Source organism: Arachis ipaensis, chromosome B7 (assembly GCF_059453495.1).
Source record: "Arachis ipaensis isolate K30076 ecotype BB chromosome B7, ASM5945349v1, whole genome shotgun sequence".
NCBI lineage: Eukaryota > Viridiplantae > Streptophyta > Magnoliopsida > Fabales > Fabaceae > Arachis > Arachis ipaensis.
Window position 1 is genome coordinate 35,189,460 of NC_142442.1, and position 12,481 is coordinate 35,201,940.

The 12,481-nt window shown below is 34.8% G+C and overlaps 1 protein-coding gene across 1 annotated transcript; it reads right to left on the reverse strand.

Moving 5' to 3' along the window:
- Positions 1 to 1,788: 1,788 nt before the first annotated feature.
- LOC107607123 (uncharacterized) lies at positions 1,789 to 4,077 on the reverse strand. The gene is made up of 5 exons (XM_016309105.2): positions 3,975 to 4,077; positions 3,838 to 3,890; positions 2,974 to 3,591; positions 2,204 to 2,667; positions 1,789 to 1,960 (listed from the first exon to the last, which is right to left on the reverse strand). Exons 1-5 carry the CDS (start codon positions 4,075 to 4,077, stop codon positions 1,789 to 1,791), a joined length of 1,410 nt encoding a protein of 469 aa, XP_016164591.2.
- Positions 4,078 to 12,481: the final 8,404 nt, after the last annotated feature.

The following is a 12,481-nucleotide window of genomic DNA, read 5'->3' on the forward strand; positions in this document are numbered from 1 at the left end:
AGTATAGTTAAGATTTTTTTTCTTATTCATCTTTTTCTTCTTATTTTGCCTTCTCAAGTTTTTTCTTGTTTTACTCTCTTAACAAGAATAAAAATAAAAAAAATCAAACAAAAAAAACACATAATACTGCAAAATTTTGGAAGAGGATGAACCTACATTTATTCAACTAAAAAAAGAAATAAATAAAAAAAGAAGAAAAAATACAACATTAAAGAAAATATTTTTGTACATTTGTAGCAAAACTTCGGTATAAAAACTAAGAAATTTATGTGTTATTGTTATGAAATTTCGGTGTATTTTTATTCTAATTCTAGAGTTAATTGAGGTGCATTCCGAAAATAACCTCAGACCAAAAGTGCACCATATTTAGATCCAAAATGCATCAAAATTACTTAATGATAACCCTCAATGCACTGAAATTACTTAATGATAACCTTCTTAAAACTTTGCGTCACAATTAGAAAATTTCGGTGTAAAAATTGAGAAGCTTCTGTGTAATGATTAAAAAATTTCGGTGTAAAAATTGAGAAGCTTCTGTGTAATGGTTAAAAAATTTTGTTGTTATTTCCTAATAAATTCTGCATAACATAAAACTCCTCCTCCTCCTCCTTCTTCATCATTATCATCTTCTTTTCTTGTTCATCTTCTTCTTATTTTACTCTCTTAATAAGAATAAAAAAAATCAAACAAAGAAGAAGAAACACATAATGCTACAAAATTATTAGGAAGAGGATGAACCTACGTTCATTCAACTAAAAGAAATAAAAAATAAGAAAAAAAATACATCATTAAAAAATATTTTTGTGTATTTGTAGCGAAATTTTGGTGTAAAAGTTAAGAAATTTATGTGTTATTGTTAAGAATTTTCGATGTATTTTTATTTTAATAAATTCTGTATAATTCAAAATTTGTCCTCTTCTTCCTCCTCATTTTCTGCTGTTTCTTCTTCTTCATCTTTTTATTTCATTTTCTCATAATTCTTTTTGAGAAGAAAAAATCAAACAAAGAAAAAAATAATATATAATGTTGCAAAATCAATAGAAAATGGAGATGAAAAAAAATGCATCAACAACAGCAGTAATAAAAAGAATGACGATGAGGATGAAATAACCAAAGAAGAAGAAGAAGGAACACAAAGAAAAAGGAGGAAGAACGCAAACAAGGAGAAGAAGGAGGAGGAGAAGGAAGAGAAAGAACGCAAAATACAAAATGGCATGATTTTACGCGTATATTATGTAGGTAAATTTTATTGGATTAGGGTTAATTTGGTTGGACTTATTTGATAAAAAGATTTATACGTGTAACGGGACTAATATAAAAATGAAATAGATGAACTAATTACCATATATCAAGTAATAATAATACCTGTTAAATATAAAATAAATAATTCCAAATTCATGACTTGGGTGTTAGAAATCTGCATTTAAATTAATGGAAGTTTTGACATTAAGATTCATTGTTAATAACGCAAGCATTATTGGCTTTGAATCCATCATCTTGTTTTGTTTGCATTTAGTTTCAAATGCTATAATAGAAAAAATGTAATAATAATTCAATGAAAAGGCATCGAAATAATACAAGGGTTACAAGTTCTCATATTTAATGACTTTTGCCTTAATTCCTTTCAAATAGGAGTACAAACAGTCAAGAATATTAGCTTTTTTTTTTTTTACAAGCGAGCTCAATATAATAAAGTGGAGCGACAAAGTCTGAAGCAAAGTCTCAAACACCAATATCCAACAAACTATAAAATGAAAACTATCCCTGGTATTATCTCCAGCATTGCCATCAATAACAAAAGGGAGCTATACTAATCCACTCTCTATAACTGGTCAAAGATTTGTGGAACACCTCTTCTGCTCCAGCTTCTTTGTTATTAAAGATCAGCCCGTTCCTCTCTAGCCAAACATTCCAAATAACTGCAAAGAAGCATATGAGCCACTTGTTACACTCCTCTTTCCTGTTAATGACATATGTTCAACTCTCAAAATGTTCTTTCAGTGAGCTCAGAATAGACCACAGCCTCCCAAATTCAGATAAACATTCACACCACACCTGCCAGGTAAACTCGCAACCAATAAGAAACAAGTGGTGAATATGTTTAACATCTTTTTTACATAATACACACATGTTATCACCGTGACTAATAATTCCTAGTCTATGCAATCTTTCTTTGGTATTTACTCTTCCTATCAAAACAAACCAGACAAATAACTCTTTGGTGAAACTATAGCTGGTGATGTCCTCCAGTAGTGTTTCTGATTGCAACACCTGCACAAAAGATTTAGTTGAAAAAATGCCTTCCTTGTCAAACTTCCATACAACTCTATCTTGCGTATCACGTTCTATCTTTACAGGCCTTAAAGTCTCATGCAGTTGTTTCACTAATTCCAACTCCCATTGGAATAAATCTCGCCTCCACTGGAAGTTCCAAATCCACTCTAACCCGTTCCAAAATCCACAATCCCCTATGACAGATCTTCTTTGGTTTGAAACAGAGAAGAACCTCGGAAAACTCATCTTTAGTGAACCACTTTGTAGCCAAACATCTTCCCAGAACCGAGTCCTCCTTCCATCGCCCACCTCCATAGACAACCTAGCAATCATCTTATCTCTCACATTACGATCTTTGAATTGCAGCTGACAGATATCCTTCCATAGGCCCCTCTACTAGGCAATGTCAGAGAAGATAACATCACATTGGGGTTCAAGTTGTGATAAGAGCATACAACCTTCTTCCATAATAGACACTCCTCTTTTGAGAAATGTCACCACCACCTGAAAAGGAGTGTTGTGTTCCTAACCACGGCATCACCCACCCCTAATCCACTTTTTAGGAGACTGAACCACTGCCCACTTAACAAGTTTCAGACCATTCCTACCTTCCTTCTTGCTCCATAGGAATTTTTTCTGCAACAAAATTATCTTTTCTGCCATTGCCTTCGGTATCTTATACAAGCTCAAATAGTATACCGACAAGCTATTCAATACAGATTTAATAAGGACTAGCTTACCCGCTTTATTGAGCACTTTCACCTTCCACAAGCTAAGCTTCTCCTCCACTTTATTAATTATCGGTTTCCAAGTGCTGACCCGCCTTGGGTTTTCTCCTAATGAAATGCCAAGATATCTGACTGGAAGGTTAGCCTCCTTACATCCCAATAAGTTGCACATATTGTAAGTCCACAACTGTTCGCAATTGATTGGGATCAAACTAGACTTATCGAAGTTGATACTTAACCCTGATATCACCTCAAAACACCTTAGCAATCTGACATAGTTTCTAATGGTCTCCTCTTCCGGTGGACAAAATAATATAGTGTCATATGCAAACTGGAGATGTGACAAGTCTATATTATCCTTACCAACTAGCAAAGGCAAAATACGTTTGTTTCTGACTGCCTCCCCTACAATCCTATGCAGAATATCAGCCACAAGCACAAACAAAAATGGAGACAGTAGATCACCTTGTCTCAAACTCCTTTCCATCTTAAAAGGTTTAGTTGGTGAGCCATTTATCAAAATCAACATAGAAGTTGTACTAACACACTCCTTCACCCATTCCCTCCACCTCGACCCAAAGCTCATCTTCTGCAATACAATATCCACAAAACTTCATTTTACTCAATCATACGCCTTCTGAAAGTCTAGTTTAATTATTTCCGCTTTCTTTTTCCTCATCTTTAACCATTGTACTATTTCGCATGCAATTAGTGCCCCATCATGTATTTTTTGACTCTTTACAAATGCACTATGGATCTCATCTACTAGGCCTGGCATCACTAATCTCATCCTTCGGACCATCACTTTAGAGATTACTTTATATATGCAACCTACCATACTAATCAGCCGGAGGTCCTTAATCTCCTTGTCTCCAGTGAACTTAGGTGCTAGGGCCACCCATGTAATATTCGAATCAGAAGACAGCCTTGATGACTAGAAAAATGCCAACACAACTGACGTGAATTCTGCACCGATATCATCCCAGCACTTTTTAATGAAATTCATGTTATACCCATCACTTCCTGGTGCCTTAGATGATTCACAATCCCAAACTGCCTCTCTAATCTCCTCCATTGTCGGCATTCTCTCCAATGCTGCAAACTCTTCTTTATTAATTTGATTTGCCAATCCGTCCCTAAACCCTACAATCAGCGATCTCTTGTGATGTTAGAAGAATATTAGCTTTTAAGAATTGATATAGTAATAATGGAAGAAAAGGTTAGTATGGTCTCATGGAGAACATAAAATGCAGCGATAATTTGGTTTATTGAAGTCATTTGCTTTTGTTTTCTATAACGATTAAAACAAAATCATATTAAAATCAATAATATTAATTGGATTAGTATAATTAGTTTGAGCTATTCCAAATTTTGCATGAATCCATAGTTGTTCGTCTTTTCAAATTCAAAGAAAAATATTAGTAACCAAACATTCCTCTTAACATAGAGAACAAACTAAATAGTAATTTAACTTTGGCTTTAATTGGTGTTATGCCTTTGAGCAGCTATGTTGCTAGTGGAGTATGATATATTTTCTTAGTCAATTTCAAATTTTTTGTCTGTGCTAACCTTAAAATTTCATGAAATAATCATGAGGCAGTTCCAGTTCAAAAAAAATTATAAATGTGACTGTGAGCAATTAAGCAATAAATTATTTACTATTCAAATGAAGAAAAAAAAACGAAAATGACACAATCTTCGCAAAATATAGCGAAATAGAGTCTCTTTACAAAACTAATCATGTTATTGTTAAGGAATCCTGCATTGTTCAATGCATCATAAGCTTAGCCGGTTGTTATTTCCCCATCGCCAATCATAGAGACAATGCAGTTCTCTCCCAGAAGATCCCTTGCAACTGCCAGGCCTACCAGTTTTTGTTTTATTGGTAACCAAAAACAGATAGAGCATTAAGGATATATCCATACATAAGTTTTTTTTGTTTGGTTGGTCGCCACGGTGTCCTTCAGCCCAACAAACCAAGGATTAATCAGTTACGGATTTGAGCTTTATTTTAGGGTCTGTCACTGGCCAATGAGTTGCTAAATACACAAAGCAGGATTCAAACCCTCGACACTTGTTTAAGTAGACGAGTGAACTGACCACTCGACTAACCCAAATTGATTTATTCATACATAATTTAATCTCACCAAGACCAGCAGATATACTTGTAGAACTATGTCCAGCCCCAAAAGCACCATGCATGCTTTCAGCTCTTTTAGGAAAGCCAGTTATAGAATCTTGCGTGTGTACCCCTTTTCACAAAACATGCATGACCCTTTGTGGAAAACATATATAAAAGGAAGCAAATTTCTAAATTTTATCCCAAGAACTAATCTGTCTCCAAATCCATTTCTACCAAAATATTGTCCAACATTAGTTCATGAGAGCTAGAAACTACAACGTAGTTTTTTTAAAGGGCTATATTTGTTAGATTAACTTGTCAACACCTGAGAAAATAACCCATGAAAACATCTCTACGCAATGGATTCTACTTTTGCCAACACCTGAGTGAGAAGAAAGGAGTCACACCTTTAACTTACGAATGACACGTAGTCACGTACAAAACCAAATCTACAGAATCTATAATAAACCATCGCTTTTTCTTTTCTCTTATTTATGTTGTGATAAGATTGCCTGAGATGGATGCTCATTTTCCACAAGGCTCAGGTTTTCAAGGGGAATCATATTTAATAAATTTTGAAAATGATGATCATGTATGCCTATAAATAGAGAACCTGATATGAAGTAATATACACAGTTATAGCAATAAACAAATCAATTCTCTCTCTCTCTTTACGAATACTTCTCTTTCTCTTTATATATATAACATTACAATATATAATATTAAATATTGAGCTAATTATATTAATACTAGGGTCTTCTATTTATACATCTTTATTTTATATTTAGTATATCTTTATTTATTTTACAACACGTTATCAGCACGAGACTCTGACCAAATTTTTAGGAAGACTCAGGTAACAAATTTTCATTATGTCGAAGCTCTCTCATCTTGAATTTAATGCTCTTGATATATCTGAAAACAATTATTTATCATGGATACTAGATGTTGAAATCCATCTTGATTCAATAAATCTTGGAGATACCATTAAAGCTAAAAATAATACATCCCAGAAGGATAAAGCCAAAGCCATGATTTTCTTTCGTCGCCATCTTGACCAAGGATTGAAAAATGAATATCTCACATTAAAAGATCCTGCAGATATTTGGAAAGACCTTGAAGAAAGGTACAATCATCAAAAGATGATGATACTTTCTCAAGCCCAATATGATGGACGCACTTGCATCTATAGGATTTTAAGTCTATAAATGAATATAGTTCTGCAATATTTCGAATCACCTCATGAATGAAATTATGTGGGGAAAAGATAACTGATAATGATATGTTGGAGAAAACTTTCTCAATCTTTCATGCCTCGAATATGCTCCTGCAGCAGCAGTATCGAGAAAAAGGATTTAAAAAATATTCTGAGTTAATCACGAAGCACGCCCAGCTGGGGTAGCCCCATTTCCCGAAGTAAATGTGCAAATCATTACCCCAAAAGAGGTAAATGGCAAGGTTTTAGCAACAAGGAAAATTATGGAAGGAAAAGGAATTATGTTCAAAAGAGAGGATCTCACCAGAAGTAGGATAAAGAAAGAAATATTGGACAAAATAATTCAACAGAGGATAAGTATTTTCGTTGTGGTGGAAAGGGCCATTGGTCGCATACCTGTCGTACACCAAGGCACCTAGTCGATCTTTATCAAGCATCTTTAAAAAAGGACTACAAAGGAAAGGAAACAAATTTCATTTCAAATGATGCTGTTGAGAATTCCACCACTCATTATGATGTATCTGATTTCTTTGAGGATCCTGAAGGAAATATTGGTCATTTGATTAATGATGGAATAGTTTAATATATGGGATTGTTAAGTATCCATGTAAATAAATAATGTAAAGAACTTATTGTTAAGTTTTATTTTCTATGTATTTAAGTTTCAATTACGATGTATATAAATAATGAAATATTAATGTTTATGAATTTTGAAATCATTAAATGTGTTAAGTTTTAAAATAAAATTTTAGTATATGACATTATGTGCAATGTCTCTTAGAAAAATAATTCCTATCAAGAATTCAATTTGACTGTGCATGTATTTCTACTCATTTTATTATTATTTATCTTTGAAGAAAATGACAAGGATATATAATGAAGATGTACGCCTTGCGGATAGTGTAAGTCCGCACACCATTCTCAAAAGCGATATATATTTTACCTATCTTGTGCCAAAAGAAGAATATAATACTATTATTGGCTCAAGCAATGTGATTGAAGGCTCCGGAAGAGCTATAATTTTATTTTTTAGAGGAACAAAATTCATAATAAATAATGCACTATTGTCTACCAAGTCTCTAAGAAACTTGTTGAGCTTTAAAGATATTTGCCGAAATGGATATCATATTGAGACTATGAATGAGGGAAGTCATGAGTACTTATATATCACAATTCATGATTCAAATAAAAAGGTTATATTAGAAAAGTTGCACTCACTTTCATCTGGGTTATTGTAACACCCTAACTACCAAAGCTCACGCTTCCGGCTACGCGACTCTAATAGGTCGGACATTACGATGACACTTATACTATTTAATACTAAAATATGAGCCTGTTTAAAACTTTAAACCGTAACACCGCTCCCAAAAAAACTTTCGTTCGATAACATACAGCCATAAATACCATACAATTTACAACAACTCATAAAGAGTACATTCATATATATATATATAAATATATATAAGTAATATTACAAGCATTTCCCAATACAATTCCTATCCCTCTTATAGAATATATCAAGATAAAGGCGAGGGTACTATAATTAATAATCTAAAGCAATACAGAGCATTTCAACAACAACTAAATAAACCCTTCGTGACTTCAGCATCCATATCCTGAAAGGGGAAAAATGTAGGGGGGTGAGAACATCATTGGTGTCGTGATTTCTACCAGTAAAGAAATTCATAGAAACGGTTGCGTTGTAGATATAGTTTCTAAACCGGCAAAAATCCCTTCGTACAAACGTTTTCGTTGTCACAAGTAACAAACCCCTTTAAAAATTGTTAACCGAGTATTCAAACCTCGGGTCGTCTTCTCAAGGAACTGCAAGGAAGTATGTTCTTATTATTGGCTATAAAGGTTATAATCGGGGTTTAGAAGGTGAGAAGCAAGTAATCTGAATGACGAGTGAATTAAATGGCAATTAAGAATAAATAATAACTGTAAAGCGACTTTTAGCAAGTTAAAGAAATTAAAGGTCCAACTTAGTTATCTCTCTCAACAATAATGAAAGTTGAATCTAAACTCCACTTGATCGACCTTTACCAGGGGTAAGGGAAAGTCAAGGGACTAATTAAGTTGACCTTTGAATTCTAATTATTTTCTCAGAAAAGGTTGGAATTATTTAAGTTCAGCTCAATTAGCAAGATCACGATTATCAATTGTATTGAGTTTAATAACTGTTGAGTTATTAAATTCTTAACCAGAACCAAAAGGGGAAAAAGTAAAGTTGCTGGAATAATAGTAAAAATATCCTTAGAAGGGAAACAATGGTAACTTAAGTCAAAGAGAACAATCATAAACTGAAAATACCTCAATTATCATTAATTCAATTAGAAATCTGTAACATGGAATAATTCATAAATAATAATAATCAATTCAAATGTTGGAATAAATAAAGAGAAGTAATATTAAAATAAAATTAAACCTGGATCCAGAGTTACTCTTAAAACAAGAAGAAATCATAAATCCTAAAAGCGAGAGGGAGGAGATCTCCCTTTCAACTAAATCTATTCATTGAAAGGTGAAAAAAATGCGAGCTCCCTGAATGGATGCATTCCCTCACATCATAACCTCTGGTCTATGCCTTCTGGACTTGAGTTTGAGCCAAAAAGGGCCTCAAAACTCGTTATGAGCGTTTTCTGCAATTTCTGGTGCGTGGCCTCTGTCATGCGTCCGCGTGGGTCACGCGGTCGCGTCAATTGGAGCTTTTCCTTGCCACGCGGTCGCGTCAGTCATGCGACCGCGTCATGTGTGTTCTGCTTAAGGCGCGCGGTCGCGTCAGTCATGCGGCCGCGTCGCTGCTGATTCGTGCTTGGCACACGATCGCGTCATCCATGCGATCGCGTGGATACCAGTTTCTTTAAAGCTCCGTTTTGCTTTCTCCTTCCATTTTAGTATGTTTCCTTTTTCATCCTTTAAGCCATTCTGCCTTAGAAAATCTGAAACTACTCAACACACTAATCACGGCATCGAATGGAAATAAAGGTAATTAAAATAATTAATTTTTAAAGCTTAGAAAACATGTTTTTCATTATATGACATAATAGGGAAGGGAAAGTAAAACCATGCAATTAATGTGAATAAGTAGGTGAAGAGTTGAATAAATCACTTTAATTAAGCACAAAAGAACTCATGAAATATGGGTTTATCAATCATCCTCGAAAGGGTTCTCAGTAGAGGTTTTTTGGGAATTACCGTAATAGGATACGTGAAGATAATCGCACCAGTGATTAATAACCGTCTTATGCCTCTTTTCAAAAACAACGGTTTACAATAAAAGTAAAGTCGGAAATCTTTTCTAAAAGAGGAACCGTTCAATTCTCAAAAACTCAAAAGCCTTTCAAAAAGGTTTAACCATGTTGAACCAAATTAGCATTTCATGCTTTTCCAAACCAGAAACACAAAACCGGAGGGTATCTGCGCCCTGTCGCCATTAGAGGGTATCGGTGCCCTGTCACCCTTACAACCAGAGAGAAAACATAAATATTTTCACATACAACATTCATCTCAGCCATCCGGCTCACGGTTCAATCCAGAACCAGCCAATTTATCAATAAATACAGCCCTTCGGCTTAAATTCATAATTCATAATCAGCCATACGGCCCATAACTCATTCGGCAACCAGCCATAAATCAATATCATACATAGCCATTCCGGCCCATAACAAACAACACTTCCACCATTCAACATCATAAAATTCATAAAATCGGCATTTAAGCCATAAATCACTCTTCTCAAGCCATTTCACCTTGAAATCAAATTTCAACTCTTTTCAGCTTTAGCTTTAAAGATCTCATTTCTCAAATCATCTCAGGCTCATAAGCCAAACTTACTCAAAGTGAGTTCCCTTTTTAACACAAAGCCACTCTCGGCATTCTCTTTCCAAAACTTCCAAAACCATGGCAAGTTAAGGATTTATTTCAAAGTATTCAAAATCACCCATCCAACAATGGGATTTTACAACCAAAAGTTTCCCGGTAGAGTCCCAAGTCTTTAGGGGAGAATAACATAACTCATTCCGTCAAATTCATTTAAAATCATTAAAACCTTGGCTTTCCGATTTGAGTAATAAAATAGGATCTAAGCCAAACCTAGTCACGTAATCATTTACTTCTTCCAAAGCCGTTTCCTTTACTTAAGCAAAACCAACTTCAACCCCCATGATAAATTCTAGAACGTTTCAACTGTTCAAAATTGTTTTAGTCTTGCAAGAATTCAAAATTCAAAGAGTACTTAAAACATTTCTCAAAACATTTCAAAATGAAACTTGTCAATAGGCAATCAGGTTCTTTCAAAGTCATTGAAACCCCCAAGTCAAATTCAAAGGCATTGCCCTTGTCACATTTAAAACAGCTTTAAAACATAAGTTTCATCTAAATTGTAACACCCTAACTACCAAAGCTCACACTTTCGGCTGCGCGACTCTAATAGCTCGGACATTACGACGACTTTTATACTATTTAATACTAAAATATGAGCCTGTTTAAAACTTTAAACCGCAATATCGCTCCTAAAAATACTTTCATCCGATAACATACATCCATAAATACCATACAACTTACAAAACTCATAAAGAGTACATCCATATATACATACATATATATATATATATATATATATATATATATATATATATATATATATATATATATACAAATATATTTACAAGCTTTAACCAATACAATCCCTATCCATCTTACAGAATATATCAAGATAAAGGCGAGGGTACAATAAACCATAACTAAAACAATACAGAGCATCACAACAACAATTAAATAAACTCTTCGTAACTTCTGCGCCCATATCCTGAAAGGGGAAAAATGTAGGGGGGTGAGAACATCATCCTCGAAAGGGTTCTCAGTAGAGGGTTTTTGGGAATTACTGTAATAGGATACATGAAGATAACCGCACCAGTGATTAATAACCGTCTTATGCCTCTTTTCAAAAACAACAGTTTCCAATAAAAGTAAAGTCGGAAATCTTTTCGGAAAGAAGAACCGTTCAATTCTCAAAATCTCAAAAGCCTTTCAAAACGGTTTATCTATGCGGAACCAAAATAGCCTTTCATAATTTTATTCCAAACCAGAAACACAAAACCGAAATCAACCATCAGTTCATCTCTTTCCAACCACGGTCCTAGGCCCAAACAATCCAACCAACAACCAATCACCACAATCCAACAGAGTCCCAGATGCAAACACAAATAGGAAGATGCAGGCACAAACAAACAGTTATTGCAAGTAGGACAATTAGCAATTAATCACAAAGGCAAGCCAAGTACAATATGCACACCCAAGCAATGTCACATAGATGCATATGATGAATGCCTGTCCCTAGTGGCTGATGATATCATCTGTCGGTTATAGAGCCAACCCGACAAGTCCTGGTAGCTAACCATTGGACTGTCCCTCTGTCGCGCATCCCCAACTCGAGTTATACTCATCATAAACTTGATCATAATCATGATCCATATCCATCACCCTCACTGGTGAATATTTTCGGGGGCGAGCTCATCCGGGGCTTTCACAGTGCCCGGCCACACTTACGACATAGGGTCAACAGAGTATCAAGTCTCAACCTGGAGCACGTGGTGGCTAGCCACTGCTACTACCCAGGGAAACTCGTATCTCAGATAGTGGAAGTGCAACATTCACATTTATCAATGATTCAGCATAAACATGCAATCAATCTCATCCATGGATCAACATCCATCTCAGCCATCCGGCTCACGGTTCATTCCAGAACCAGCCAATATTCATATCATACACAGCCATTCCGGCTCACAGTTCAATCCAGAACCAATCAATATGTATAAACATACACAGCCATTCCGGCTCTCAACAAAACAGCACTTCCACATTCAAAATCATCGAATTCATGAAATCGGCATTTAAGCCATAAATCATTTTCTCAACTCATTTCACTTTGAAATCAAGTTTCAACTCTTTTCAGCCTTGGCTTTAAAGATCTCATTTCTCAAATCATCTCAGGCTCATAAGCCACTTTTACTCAAGGTAAATTCTCCTTTCAAAATAATGCCACTCTCGACATCCTCTTTCCAAAACTTCCATAATCATGGCAAGTTAAAAGCCTCTTTGAGATATTCAAAATCACCCATCCAACAATGGGATTTTATA

Coding starts and splice junctions, on each gene's coding strand:
- LOC107607123 (XM_016309105.2), bottom strand. CDS start 4,077: ATGGAGGAGATTAGAGAGGCAGTTTGGGATTGTGAATCATCTAAGGCA. Junction 2,668..2,973: donor CTGTATTGAATAGCTTGTCG/GTATACTATTTG, acceptor ATTGCCTAGTAG/AGGGGCCTATGGAAGGATAT. Junction 1,961..2,203: donor ACCAAAGAGTTATTTGTCTG/GTTTGTTTTGAT, acceptor TGTCATTAACAG/GAAAGAGGAGTGTAACAAGT.